The 14,326-nt window shown below is 48.6% G+C and overlaps 1 protein-coding gene and 1 long non-coding RNA gene across 2 annotated transcripts in view; one reads left to right on the top strand and one right to left on the bottom strand.

Moving 5' to 3' along the window:
• Positions 1-2,944, bottom strand: part of ESRRG (estrogen related receptor gamma) — a 392,065-nt gene extending 389,121 nt beyond the window's left edge. Inside the window, exon 1 of the mRNA XM_054514139.1 lies at positions 2,929-2,944. Within this exon, the coding sequence (XP_054370114.1) occupies positions 2,929-2,930 (2 nt within the window). The 5' untranslated portion in view covers positions 2,931-2,944. The remainder of the gene's footprint in view (positions 1-2,928) is intronic.
• Positions 2,945-4,205: 1,261 nt separating this feature from the next.
• On the top strand, positions 4,206-7,079 carry LOC118685620 (uncharacterized). Its single transcript, XR_004980001.2, has 3 exons — positions 4,206-4,370; positions 5,752-5,782; positions 6,166-7,079. It is a non-coding gene; the product is annotated as an uncharacterized LOC118685620 (long non-coding RNA).
• Positions 7,080-14,326: the final 7,247 nt, after the last annotated feature.

Raw genomic sequence — 14,326 nt, 5'->3', positions numbered from 1 at the left:
CCGAGCTTTACCTGAGAAACTTTAAGAGGTTTTTCTTTACCGCCCTCCACCTTTCTTTATTTTTGATTTAAGACAGAAGTGAGCTAACAGAACCTCGGTTTCCTGAAGGTGAAATTAATCTGGTCCTTCATCGGGAGCAGGAACAAGCCGCGAGCCCGGTACCGAGGCGGGACGCGGGTGGCCGCGGGACGCGGTCCCGGAGCGGTTCCGAGTTCAAACCGGGCTGGACCCCCCCTAAACCATTCCCGCCACTCCCAAATCCCAAGGGGGAAGAGCCCCCTGGTCCCGCAAGCCTCTGCCGGGAGCATCCCTCATGTGCGAAATCAGAGAATGATGGGGAACTGCACAAACAGCTTAAAAACCTGAGGCTGGCGGCTGAGGAGCGTGAGGCAGAGCTGGAACATGCGTTTGCGTGAAACGCTGCCCTGGGAACGGGAGGAGAACTTGAGCGCAGCCCGTGCCCTGAGTTAACTAAAGCCAATTACTTGTCTCCATATAAAAGGTTTCGCGTATGGTTACAGCTGAGGAAATACGAGAAGCTGATGAGTCTGTTTTGGTTATGATTTAATCAAATAAATTAAAGGAGAAGGGTAAGGATACGCCCAATCTGGGACTTCAAAAAAAAAAAAAAAAAGCATTACTTTTTTTGGGACGCTCTCTTGTCCAAAGCCTTTCCTGTTGTAGAGAGCAAAGCGAGGCTCTCGGAATCCACTGATCTCATTACTGCTGGGTGTTTGGGGTTTCTCTTTTCCTCCCAATGGAGTAACCTTTCATAAACGATTGCAATTTCGGGGGGAAAAAGTGAGTAGGTGCCAAGCCAAGCTGGGGGTGGGGCAGAATTTTGCGTTTCAAGCAAATTAGCAGACAGCAATTCTGCTTACAGCAGAGAGGTAGGTGGATACTTGAAAACATCTTCCACCGGGGTGTCCTACTTTGGCAATTCTAATTAAAACAAGGTTTTAAAGATGCAAAGAAAGAGCAAGCCTCTTCTTTATTTCCAGTGGGCGTGGGGGATACCGTCAGGCACAAAGAGTGCTTCCAGCTTGTTCTAACGTGCACCTTTGTTTAAAAGAAAAAAAAAATAATCAAGCTCGTCCTCTGATTTCAACTAATGTATTTTTAACTGGATTTCTTTCCTCTGCTTTGTGTGATCTGATACCTACAGTGTAGCCCTGGCCCACTTTCAGCCCTGCGGGTGCCCTGCATTGTGTGCGTGTCTGAAAGAAAAGGAAAAAGTCTTCCATTTCACACTCTTTTGCCCTGTACTTGTGCTTGGGAATTGAATCGTGTCCAAGCTAGTGGTCAGCAAAACCCGCACCCTATTCCCCTTCTCGCTGCCTTACCCGAGAGGAGACGCAACTTTGTAGGTGCAGCCTGGCTGGCGTGGCTGTGACCGTCCAGCGCCTCGGATCAATAAAGCAGCCACTTTTCTGACGTTTTTTTTCCACGGCTGCTTATTGAAAAGGAGCCTTTACTGCCACCTATAAATAGCGCTGCATCCAAGTAAATTTTTTTTTAAATTTTTTTCCTCTCAAAGTAGCAAAGTTCTAACCAAGATACCGCAAGTTCTCCTTGCTGCTCAGCGAGGGCTCGCCCCACAGGGGCTGCGCTGGGGGCCCTGGCTCCAAAGGCGGCTGCTCCAAAGGGAGCGCAGGGGCTTCGGCGGAGCCAGCCCCAGTCCCGCACCGGCCGCCTTTGAACTTTGTTCCCAGGAATGGGAGGGAGAGCAGCGAATACCGATACTCACCGTGCTCTTTGGCTTTCCTGATGTAACTCCGTCTCTCCCCCTTCTTTGTGCATAAGTGAGCAGAGGTTACAGCCCGGGCACGCGGTATAATGCCCTGGATAACCCCGACCCTGCCTGTTAATTTAATGCTACGCTAACCTCAGAGTGTGTGATTGGAGCTAGAGTGTCGGGTTAGAAAAGCGCCTCTCCACGCTGGAAACATATTCGCTTTCTCTCTCCACACCCACCCCCTTTCCACGCGGAATCTCCCAGCCCTGCATTCCTGCACAAACCAGGACACCTACCTTTCCGTTCCCTAGCACAGATTGCATTTTTTGCCCGCTCTGGGAACAACTGTGCAATTCCCCAACCCCACGTGCCGTGCCCTGCCTCCCGCACGGTGCCCGCCGAGCCCCGGCACTGCCGGGAGAGCGCTGACACCTCGCACAGGGAAGGAAGGCGCTGCCTTCTCCGCTGGGGAAGGGGCGGCGGGGGCCAGGGCCCGGGGCTCACTCTCTCTCTCTCTCTCTCTCTCTCTGCCCAAAATCGCACGCTCAGCTCGCGGGACTGGGCTGCTCTGCGGGCGCTTTCTGCCTGCCGGCACAGCGGGCTGGGAGCTGACGGACAGTCATTGCTGAGCGCGGAGCCATCAAACACCCTTATCCCCGCGTGATCTCGAGCTCTCTCTCTCTCCTTATTTATTTATTTTAATTCCCTTTCAATTTCCCCAAATGAGGTTTGATGAATACAGCTCGTTGTCCGCGTTGATACCAGGGTAATAATTGTCAGGGGGTCTGAGCGCTCCAGAAAAAGGAAAGCGGAGGAAGAGGGAGGGATACAACCTCCGCTATCTCGCTGTTACTAATTCCCAGCCGGCTCGGACTCAGGGGACAAGGCGATCGCTTAACAAACCCTCCTCCTCCTCCTCTCCCTTCACCACTCCTTCCTTCCTTCCTCTTCGCCGGCACATTTTCTCCCCCGCGTTTACCCACGTTTCATTCCTCCTCTTCATGAGGAATAAACCGTGCAAACTCAAACTAAAAAGAAAAAAAAGGGAAAAAAATAAAAAAGGAAAGGTGGGTGGAAAGGATACATGAGAGAATAAAAAAATAAGAAGGGGGAGGGAGGAGGAAAAGGATAGAAAGTGTCTGTGCCTGATCTCTGACCATCTGTGCAAAAGGTGATCATTGTTAGGTACTCACATGGCTGGTGGCAGAGCAGCTCTTAGCAATTAATAAGTCTCTCAGCTTGAGCTCTTCTTTCCCCTTTCGGATGGCAGCGCTCTCTGCGTGGCTCGCTCTCACTCGCGCACACACACAAACCCGATCCGATGCTGCAGGACCGGCCACTTTGCGAAGGCAACAACACGGGAGGGTTTGTATTACTCCAGGTTCGTGTGTGTAGCCTATAAATAGCGAACTTTTTGATGGAATCAGCTAACAAATGAGAGGAGAAGGCGTAATTTTGCGCAGGAAGCCCCCCTTTCTCTTTGCAAGATTAAAACCCCCCAGGCAGCAGACAGAGCTAAAGTTGTGGGTGTGTAGAAAGGAATTTCACTTTATTGTGACAGTGCGCGAGATTTGTTTGTTTGTTTATTTTGGGGGTTGTTTTTATTCCTCCCCCCACCGCCACCCCCCACCAACCCATACGTTACATCCTCCTCCCTGCCTTCCCAGCTAGGGGCAGGAGCTGACCCGTATTAGCACCGACTTTAACTCCAAGTTGGGAACACACGGCGCATTTGAGGTTTTTCTTCTGGTGGTGGTGCCTGGTGTTGGTTTGGTTTGCTGCTTTTTTTTTTTTTTTTTTTTTTTTGGGAGGGGTAGGGGAAGATGTCCACGCGATACCGTGTGGAAGTGCAGGAGGCGGGCAGGCAGGCTTCCCTGAACGTGCCCTCATTCTGAAACCAAGTGAGCAACAGAAAAAAAACAGGTCGGAATTATTGGGGGGGTGGGGGGAGGAGGGAAGAAGGCGGTACTTTGGTAGGGACGAAGTGTGTGACTGGGGCTTGGGGTCAGCCACGGAGCGATGGTTCCACTCGAGAGAAAGCGCCTCGACACACGTGGCTGTGGGGGTTCCGCGTGCTGTCCCCAACACCGCTGTCCCGCCCGGCGCGGCGGAGCCCCAGGCACGCGTGTGTGCCACGGGAACCGCATCCTTGCGGGCACCCGGGGCCCGGCCCTTCGGAGGTCCGACGGCTCGGGCCCGGGGGGAAACCCCTGCTCCAGAGCCCACCCCGGCCTTCCTCGGGCAGCCTACGGGCTACTCGGGGCCGGCTCCCCCCGCCGTGCTCCCTCCCTCCCTCCCTCCCTCCCTCCCGTGTTTTGTCGAGGTCTGAGCGGTACCGGCACGTTCGGCGTCCCCCGGTAGCGACAGCCCCCTGCCTGTCCCCCGAGGACATTGATTTGCGGGAAGCTTGAGGCTGGGCCCTGTCAGCAAAGGGGCTGCCGCTGATGAGTATCCCACCGCGGCAGCTATGAAGAGGTTTTCTCCCCTGACAGGTGCCTGACAGGGCTGGCCGGGAAGAACTGCTGACCTGTCTAAAGAAATATATCTGCGTCTCCCGGAATGGCAGGACAGATGGTGCCCGTTCGCACCGCGGCGACTTCTCTCGATGGCACACACCGAGCGGAGCTAATGAGTGGTTTGTTTTTATGGCAGGGAGGTAGCGATGCTCTCGGACATCCCGTGGCAAGGGCTTGATGGCAAATGTCCGCTCCTCTGCAGGCGCGAGTGCCACAGAGACGCGTACCGGGAGGGCAGGGGGGCGGCGGCACCGCTCCCGCCCGCTCCTGCCCCGTCCCAGCGTACATGACCTGCCGCAGCATCGCCGAGGCAAGGGGGCTTTCTGTCCCCCCGCCACAGCCGCGCCCCCAGCTCCCTCCGAACGGGTACCAAAGGTCGCTCCCCGCTCGCCCCCACGCCCCTCGGCGGAGGCGGCCGCCGCGGAGCCCCGGGCCGGGCTCTGGCTGCCTTTGTGCGGCCCGCGGGGCCGCGCAGAACCCGTGTGAGGCAGCGCCCCCCGAGCCCGCTCGCTCGGAGCCGCTGTCCCTCCCGCGGCCCCGCTGGGGCAGTGCCCGGGCGCAGTCCCGGCCCCCCGGCCCCGGCGGCGGCTCCCGCTGCCGGAGCGGCCACCCCGGCAGTCAGCGCCTCTCCTGCCCGGCTCCCGCAGCTCCCCAGTGACGCGCTGGTCCATCCGCCCGCATTTCCAATCTCATGGCTCATAAACTATTAGCGAAGGGATTTCATTATTCACCTTCCGTATCTTACAAAGGAGAAAGGGAAAAAAAAAAAAAAGCCCAACAAAAAGCCAAACCAACAAAACACGCGCTCCCGGTAACAGCAAGACCGGGCCGGGTTTAAAACCCAGCGCCTCGCAGGCTCGGGGCTCTGGGTTCGGCTCGGGGCTGGCGGCCGCGGGGGCTCCGCCGAGTTCCTCCCTCCGGCGCTGGTCTCCGGCCGCGGTTACTTGTCCCAGAGGGACTGCGGGGGTCAGCCTCGGCCGAGGGCAAGGCAAAGCAAAGCCAAGCCGAGTACTGCGCTTTACCGGCCGCGGAGAAAATATTCCAGGAGAAGGAATAAAATCTTGGGGATAAAGGGGCGGGGGGGGGGGGGGGCAATCTGTTTGTTTTCCTTGTTTTTTTTCTTTCCTCCTTTTCTGCAATAAATAACACAGGGAGTTATTTAGCTTTCCATTGGAATGTGAGAGATCACACTCCGGGGCGTGCAGCACCAGCGCTCCGCGGAGCGAGGGCCGAGCCCGGGGGGAAGCGGCCGGGCGGGGGCTGCGCGGCAGCGGCACCAGGGCTGCCAGGGGCCGGGGTCGGGCCGAGCTGCAGGCAGGACAGCCAGGGGCTCACACCCGCCTCAGCAGGGCGCCTACAGAAACACAGGACCCGATCCAGGGAAAGTTACTGACAGCCTGGAACAAATGTTGATACAGCTAACTTTGTTTCTTTCTTTTTCTTTCTTCCCCCCCCGCCCCCCCCCCCCGCTTCCTTTCATGATTTTTTTCAACCTTCAAGAAATAGACTGCGAAGAAGTTTAGACCACGAGGTAATTATAAAAACCAATATATAGATTTTGAAAGAGAGACCCATTTCACAATTTTATTCTGAGGAGCAAAATATTCTGGCGAAGTCTGGGGTCATCATCTACAACAGAGCAATGTTCCCTCCCTGTTTAATATACATGGTGTGGGAAATGGAGGGAAAACATAGCTAGCACCTCTAGTGCTAAAGGAAAAAAAATTAAATTACTACATCATATTTTGGGGCTATTTTGTAGGACATTCTTCAAAAATAGACTCATATTTAATGATAGCTCTAATGATTTTCTCTGTCCGACTGCTAGTTAATAGTAAGGAGGAAATGGGGTTTCTATCGAGTTTTTGCATTTGGTATCTTTAAAAAAATAGTAATTTTCTTATGTGTTCAAAGCGCATCTGGGACTGCAAGTGACCAACCTGGACCAACTTTTAATTAACACACTGACCTGCCGAAGAACCAAAACTCCCTTAAAAAAGAAAAAAAGAAAAAGAGAAGTGTATATATACATACACCGCCGTATCGGCGTGACCCTGGAAACCCCAGGGCTCTCCTTGCCCTTTTTGTAGAGAGGAGGTGATTTTCCAAAGGGGCGAGGAGACGCGCAAGTTCAGCACCCGCCCGCCTCCCCTCCCGGGGCGCCGCCGGTCGCGCAGCCCCGCTCCAGCCCCGCTCCAGCCCCGCTCAAGCCCCGCTCCAGCCCCGCTCAAGCCCCGCTCCAGCCCGCGCAGCCCCGCTCAAGCCCCGCTCCAGCCCCGCTCAAGCCCCGCTCCAGCCCGCGCAGCCCCGCTCAAGCCCCGCTCCAGCCCCGCTCAAGCCCCGCTCCAGCCCCGCTAAAGCCCCGCTCCAGCCCCGCTCAAGCCCCGCTCCAGCCCCGCTCCAGCCCCGCTCAAGCCCCGCTCCAGCCCCGCTCAAGCCCCGCTCCAGCCCCGCGCAGCCCCGCTCCAGCCCCGCTCCAGCCCCGCTCCAGCCCCGCTCAGGCGGCCCGGGAAGGGGGAGGCGGGCGAAGCGGGCGGGGCGTTATGACCGGAGCCCCTGGGCAGCTTGTGCGAGAAGGCCGTGGCAGAAAGGCGGCGGATTTGAGCTCCATGGGAGGTGCGGTACGAACACCAGTGAGGGGGTGAACACAAGATCACGCGTGGGTGCTACAAGCTCCAGACCCTGTTTGGCAGCTCCCCCACATGAAGCATAAAGAGAGGTCAGCAGCCTGAAAGATAAACTCATTTTCTTTCTGCAGTTGCCTTGTCAATGCTTGCTTTGTATTATTTTTTCCCTTCATGGTTAAATTAAATGTGGTTTTAAAATTATTAATTTTTTTCCCATTCACATACACACTTCAGGCAGGCTGGATGCCTGACGCGGCACGCACCCCCCAAAACTGGCACTGGAGTACGTTACTGCCGAGTTACACTTTAACTTCTCTGCAGGTAATAATTAAAGACCTTCTTTCTAAATGTCTTTCCCCCACAGAAACACGGAGGCTCTCTTTCGCAATAGATAATATTGATCACACATGCGGGCACGCTCTCCTCGGAGCTGCCGTCTGTGAGCTGCTCTCAATTCTGTGTGCTCTGTGCTGCTTTTCCCAGATCTTCTCCCATTTTTTTCCCAAGCTGAAAGGTTTCTTTAGGGATGCATTTCTATGAACACTCCCAAATTGCCCCAAGAGGAAGCTCCACGTGCGAAGGGGACAGCCTGATGCACACCTGCAGGCTTTGGCCATAAGTCTGAGTTTTGTCCCAGAGTTCCACTGTATGTGAGATATATAGATGTAACAAAGTCATCTGACATCAGTAATGGAGTGTCTCCGTCTAGTGAAAAGAGCTCCAACTTTTTTTAAGTGGTGGCACTTTCCAAGAAAACCTTCAGCCTTGTCCTAACAGCTGCACTGAAAGTTTTAGGGGCTCTGAGTTACTTGAGATCACAAATTAATCTGCCAGAGAAGTGCGGCACACACCTGATATCAACGGAGGGTCAGGAGCTGGCCAGTTCCAGCTGGTCCCGCATTTGATTTACTTCAGGCTGTTAAGATGTATGCTGGGGTGTTTTGATAAGAAAAAAGGAGTCAGCAGTTTGATTTGGCAATTTTTTCCTTTTTTTTTTTTTCTTTTTTTTTTCCCCTCTGAAGAGAGCGCCGTTTAAGCTGAGGAATTTGTTGTTGCTGGTGGGATGGTTTATAGTGGAGTATTCTGGTCTGCATGGGGCTATCTCATCACGTACTGTTAACACTTAACTGTGTTTCTTACTCTCCCAAGTGAGCCAGACTTTTATGTGCCATGAACTTTTATGCAGCTTGTCTGCCTGAGGCCTCCAGCATCTCTGGCCAGTGCCTTTGTTGGGGTTCACCCCAGCCAACGAGAACTTGAAGCAACAGCAAAGGCAGTGACCATCACCCAGTGGGTCACACCAGCAACCTGCTCAGTCTTGGTGGAGCCCTACCACAGCTTTTCCCTCACACCTGTCCCACAGGGCCTGGTCCCTGAGTTTCATCAGATGCCACAGAAATATCAATTTTGGGTTTTTTATACTGTGCTCATGTACTCATGCAAGCTGAGTGTGGAGGCTACTTGCTCATAGGTGAATTAAACTATTATTTGAAGATATCCCTTGCACCTGCTGTGTCCTCTCTTACAACCCCCATAACTTTGGCTCACAGAGAGTTAAATCACAGTAATTACACCAGGGATGTTATCTCAGACTGCCTGTGCAGTGTAAAGAACACCTGCAATACTCCAGGCCAGAGGACCACTGCACAAATTACACCCCTCAGAGGTGGCACCAATGGGTGCATAAACAGGGGACTAAGGAGCAGATCAGATTTTTTCATTCTATCCCTGATTTTTCTTTTCCTTTCTTCTTATTTTAGCTTCTCTGCCTCTAAAATAGGGAAGTAAGAGTCACTGACCCTATTGCCTTTCCATGAGGCAATTGGTGTTTGAAAAAACCCAGCAATCCTCAGAGGACATAATCTGTGATAATGTATATTCTGAGGTAGATGTGCTGCCATTCCTTGTATTGGGGTTGGCAAACATTTCTTAGCAGAGGCCACATTTTCTGTTGCATGTAGCTTTAGAAAAAACATCATCACTTAGGCTGAAAGCTGATATGCTGACTGTCTGTACTGGGCAGATTATTTTGAAAATACCTGCCAAAACAATTTGTCCATTTCTAAGAACAAGGTTATGGAAAAATAAACAGTTTTGCTCATACTAAAATGGAAACTTCTTTCCTTTGAAATGCTCTGCTGCCCTCAGGCTTTGAAGCACAGCCTCAAAATGTGACCTTTTTTATTTAAAATGTGTTTTTCCTCCCTCTGTCTGAAAATTTATCTAAATGTGTCTAGCTTACAAATATTAGAAAGTGTCATGAACAGATGGCCAGCAATGATTTCTTTTATTCTAGCAGGAAAAAGGCATTGCTAAAGGTTGGCCCTCCCTGCAAACAGAAGCTTAATGATACAGTGGTGAGGCTAGATTTCCACTTTAATCCCCACATGCAAGTTTCCCCTGTGAGCCTGAGCTTTGGCACAGAATCTGAGAGGTAGGAATCCTATCTCTCCTGAGCTCCAAGTGATTTGAAGGTTATGTCAGGAAGAAAGGTCTCCATGTGAATACAACACAGAGGAAAAACCATCCAGCCTGTGACAGAGCAGGCAATAGAAGCAGCCAAGCCAGCCAGAGAGAAAAGCTGGGACTGGTGTTTGGAGGCAGGAGTCTGGGACTGATTAGGTAAGAACACAGAGGTTGTGCAGAGAGAGTAGAGAGAAACTGTTCTGTTGAGAAGCCTGGAGGGCAGACAAGAGGGCAAGGCAGGAAAAACCAAGAGCAAGGATGCTTAATTGCAGGACGTCCAGCGTAGCTGGGCTGAATTTCATTTGAAGCATGGTAGAAAGTAAAAATGTAGAGGTTTTTTCCACTATTTATAGCCAATGCAGTTTAGCCACATAATTAATGCTTTTTATTTGGAATAGAGTCTGCTTTCTAATGCTGAAAAAGAACTGACTTTCAGGAGAAGTGTTTCTGAGATGATTCAAAACATATTTTAATCTGTGTGTGTGTGTGACCACTGAACTAAGGAAATGTGTTATATATTCAGCACTAGCTGCCACATCGTGGATGTAAAGGAAATGACTTACCTGAGGGCTTTGGAGCACCTCGATTCAGCTTCCATACATTAGGAAACATGACCACACAGATTATATTCCACAAATTTCCTGAAGCAGGAATGAAACCCTGCAAGGTACCCTTCCTCTGGGAACAGATCAGTACTTTGTAGGTTTTATTCACTGGATTCCTGTCTAATTTGTCACAGAGCTGGGTACAGCTCATGTACAAGGTAGTGAATTACAAGGATGGAAAGCTGGACTTGCTGGCAGAACGGTTGCTGAATTTTACCTGCTGAGTTTGCTTCCATTCCCCTTCCACCTCAAAGATTCTGCAGTGTGGGGGAAGTTGCCTCAAGAGGCAATAATTAGTTGAGATTTTCATATGACAAGGGCTCATCTTGAAATTTTGGAGTCTGGTGGACTGAAGTGAATAACTCACTTTGCATGGACTAGGCCAAGCAATGCAGAATGCCAAACAGGTTGGAAAATCGAGTAGATAATGTCTCTAATTGGATACCCAAAATTAGCAGGTATTTTGTACTTTAATCTCATTTGTTTGGAACACAGATTTATAAAAAGGATAGGATGATATAATCCCTTCAGTTTCAGGCTTTAAAAAAGAAGCACACAGATGCTATGGTGTGGTGGGGAGAGGAACAGGAAAAGAACAAGATTAGGATTTGTATACCCCAGATATGGCCCCATGTAGGTAAATTTAGCACTGGAAATACCTCCTGAAGAAAGCTTTGCCCATGCCCTACTCTGCAAGCCAAAGGGGTGAAGAGGATCAAGCAGAAAAGCCCCACTGCCCCGTCAAATTGTGTTCATATTTCATTGCACAGGAGCAGATGAAACAAAGGCTTTGTAAAGTTATTTGTGAAAAGCAGGAAGGAGAGGGAGGAAAAAAGGGAGAACAAGCCCAGGTACCAGAGATCATGGAAACAAGGTACTGACCCAGAAGAGACTAAAAGTGTGTGTCTGTACCAGTGAAAGCACTTGTGTCTGGGGACCCTTCATGTCAGGTACATGCCATGGTGACTTGCCTTTTGGTTACTGCACAGTCTCTTTCCCTTTATTTCTGGGCATTTTTTCTCTTACATAGTGTGATGTTTGAGGAAACCTTCTTTTTTTTTCCCCTGGAAAATTCCTTGTCACCTCCTAGCACGTGATGGTGTAATGATAAAGCAGGTGGGGATTGGTGCTGAGCAATGTGATTAACTTTCATTCTCTCACTTCCTACTGCCTTTACATGTTTATAGAGCCTGAAATACTCTTTTAATTTGTGTGCGCCTTAACGAAGTTAATCATAACAGCAAAAGGGCAATCAAACAGGAGAGTTCAAGTACTCTCTAACTTTTTTATTTCTCAATAAGCACTATTTAACTCCTTTTTTAGTGGGTAGCACTGAAACCTATTCATTTGGAACCACACTAAAATCTTCAAAGTATTTCAGGGGGATGGATTTAGTACTAACAGTCCTACAGATTGCCATACATCTGGCTGGATTTAAACAAACAACAGGGAAAAAAACCTACTCTTAAACTTTTGAATTTCTGTTTTCTATGTTAGAATACAGAAGCGCTCTAGAATCTCTTCTTTTAGTCAGGGATAGGAGATGCCCTCACCAGGCACATGGCTCTGACCTCGGTTGGAGGATCCTTGGCCTGGAGTCAAGCAGTCGCTGCACTCACTGAAACAGCCAAATTAACTGTCTGCTCAGCCATGGATTAAAATTCATTCACTGATCCAAGACAGTAAGTGAGACAATAATTTTCTACTCCTGCTTTGTTTCGCAGCAGATTCTCATTCAGAATAAACCTGCAGTTATGCATCAGGTTTTTTTACCCAGCAGTAACCACGGTGGCATTGTAAAATTGTACCTCCAGTAACTTCAACAAGTAGGATAAATAAATGCAGCTGTAAAAAGAGAAATCTCATCCTGTTCTCAGTAGCACAGAAACTGCATGAGAGCAGAGGACAGAGATTCAGGAGTCCTGATGCAATCAGCAGTCACCATTATTTTGAGTGGTAACTTGTAACAAATAGAGTGTCATTTCCTCTGAGCCAAAGACCTCTTACAGCACTGCCTTTACCACCACAGCCTAACTCCTATCTTCTCTAACAAACAACAGGCTTGATTGAAAGGTTAGAGAGTAAATTGCTTAATGCTTTCTAGAGACCTCAAATATGTGAAGTACCCAGTGCATAAAGAGAGAGCTTATTCCAAAACCAAGCATAGCAAAACTGACCTGCTGGAGAAAAGAGCCTCTGCCTTGCTCCTGCTCACATTGGGTTCTGTGCTTGGATTTCCTAACAAAGCAACGTATGCTTCCAAGTTCATCACTTTTAAACCAATATAGAAGACAGAAAAACTAATACAATCTAATTATGCAATGCAAAGGTGGCCATCTGGCTGCTTAGGAATTGCAATTGACCCAGATAACAGCAAATGTTTTTCATATCAGAGGCAAAAATTTAGGCGTGACACCCTAAGTATCTCTCCTATTATCATGGATAATGACAAAACAAAATTTCAAGAGGTAGTACAAAAGCCATGTTGATGGAAAACAGTATATCTCCTGCTCCATGTATATCCTATACATTATCAGCCTCTTTGCAGAGCAAGAGTCCTCCCACCAAGGCCAGTAATAATAGAAGAGAACAGGGAAAAAAAGCTTTTCTCAGCGTATCTGACCAAGTCTAAGATCTGGTATTCGTGTCAATAAAGCTTTACTATTGCTTGTGATGATGATCCTGTATGATCCCACCCCTGAGGTGGCTATAACTCATCATGAATGAATGGATCATTATATAAAAGTATGTACCTACTTTGATGTACAGTAATCTGACTGTATCTCTATGTGATGTGAAAGGCCCCCAAAAAACAGTAGGGGTGGTCACAATAAATCATTTGAGTATAAATTTAGTACTCACTGCAATAGCACTGCAATATTTCATAGACACATGTTCCAGGGGAAACGGTTTGTTCATAAATACACTGATGATACTGACTTATAACTGGACACTCCCAGTGTGAGTTTAGAGAGAGGTGTAAAATGAAAGTTTATTCTGATTTTCTGGGTATGACGATGGCTTTTCTGCTAGCAGTGACTGGTCCATACTTGTCACATGTGCTCAAAAACTCCACATTCACTCACCCATACCACCAATATATAGGAAAAAAAAAGGCAGAATTGTCTGGGAAAGTAAATTCAGGATGAGGAAGATGTTTTGAACCTGCTTGTGGCCTCACTGCTGGGGAAGGTTTGCTGAGAGGCAAAGAGAAGCTTTTGCCTATGCAAGAGCCAGCCTCCCTAAAGGCAGAGGAGCACTGGTCTCTCACCAAGTTCAACTTGTTGAGAAGAGCTACAGTGTTTAAACTACTTTTGTGGGGTGATTTTTCCCCTTTTATTTTTTTTCCTCCAGGGTTACTCCACCTTTCTGAGAATGAGCAGCATATGCAGGCTTAGTTGTGACACTTGGCAGAGAAGTCAGAGAAGTGGTAAATGCTTGAGAAGAGGCAGCCTTAATTTGTGACTCAATAAGTTTTCAGATTACCTTTCCCTTCAAAAAATGGAGCAGCTTTTAAACTAAGCATCCATTATAAAATGTATTGACAATAACAGAAGTGAAAATTCTGTATAATTGAACTGTCACTATTTAAGGGAAGCTCCTGTAAAAGAAGACATTGCATGCATTCACTGCAACAGACGCACTAATATTTTGTTTTGTACAGAATATAGAGGAAAACAGTGTGCAGAAAGCCCAGTAAGCCACCATCTTCTGCATGGACAAAAGGCAATGACAATGAAGAAGGTAAAGGGGTGTAGAATTGCATGGAGGGGGCTGATGCTGAAGATCAGACTTCACCCTTACTGATAAGTAAGGATGCTGAGATGAATAAAACCAGAAATTAATTCCTAGCCATCATACAAATCCTCCACACTATCCTATTTTAATGATTTCATAAGTTCTCTGCACCTAAAAAATATGTATTTTCTTTTAGTAACTACACACTTATTTAATTCACCCTCAACACACATTGGGTATTTGCTTTGCAGGCTCACTTTTCCTTAATACTGAGGGTCATACAGTTAATGCTAGAGTATTCATTTGAAAAGCTGAGGAAGAGCATTACAAATAAAAAAAAAATCTAAAATGAATTAAACTCCTGTTTTATTCAGTGGAAGAATAAAGAACAGCAGTACACATATTTAGAGCCATAAATGTACCAACAATCTTAATTGAGCTAGTATTTTTAAGCATGTGACTGAATCAAGTAATGGAATGGAACAGAGCCTATAATCAGCAATGATGTATTCAGACTCTGTCTGAAGTCTGTTTAAATTTAAGCTCAGAAAAATAGATTTTTAGCCTAATAAATTTGCCTCCCGGAGTATCTTTTTTACTGCTTGGCAGTATGCTATTGTGGTGGGAGAGTCACACCTA

This window comes from Molothrus ater, chromosome 3 (assembly GCF_012460135.2).
Source record: "Molothrus ater isolate BHLD 08-10-18 breed brown headed cowbird chromosome 3, BPBGC_Mater_1.1, whole genome shotgun sequence".
Classification (NCBI taxonomy): domain Eukaryota; kingdom Metazoa; phylum Chordata; class Aves; order Passeriformes; family Icteridae; genus Molothrus; species Molothrus ater.
The sequence above is the reverse complement of the archived record's forward strand: the minus strand, read 5'-3'. Positions and strand labels throughout refer to the sequence as shown.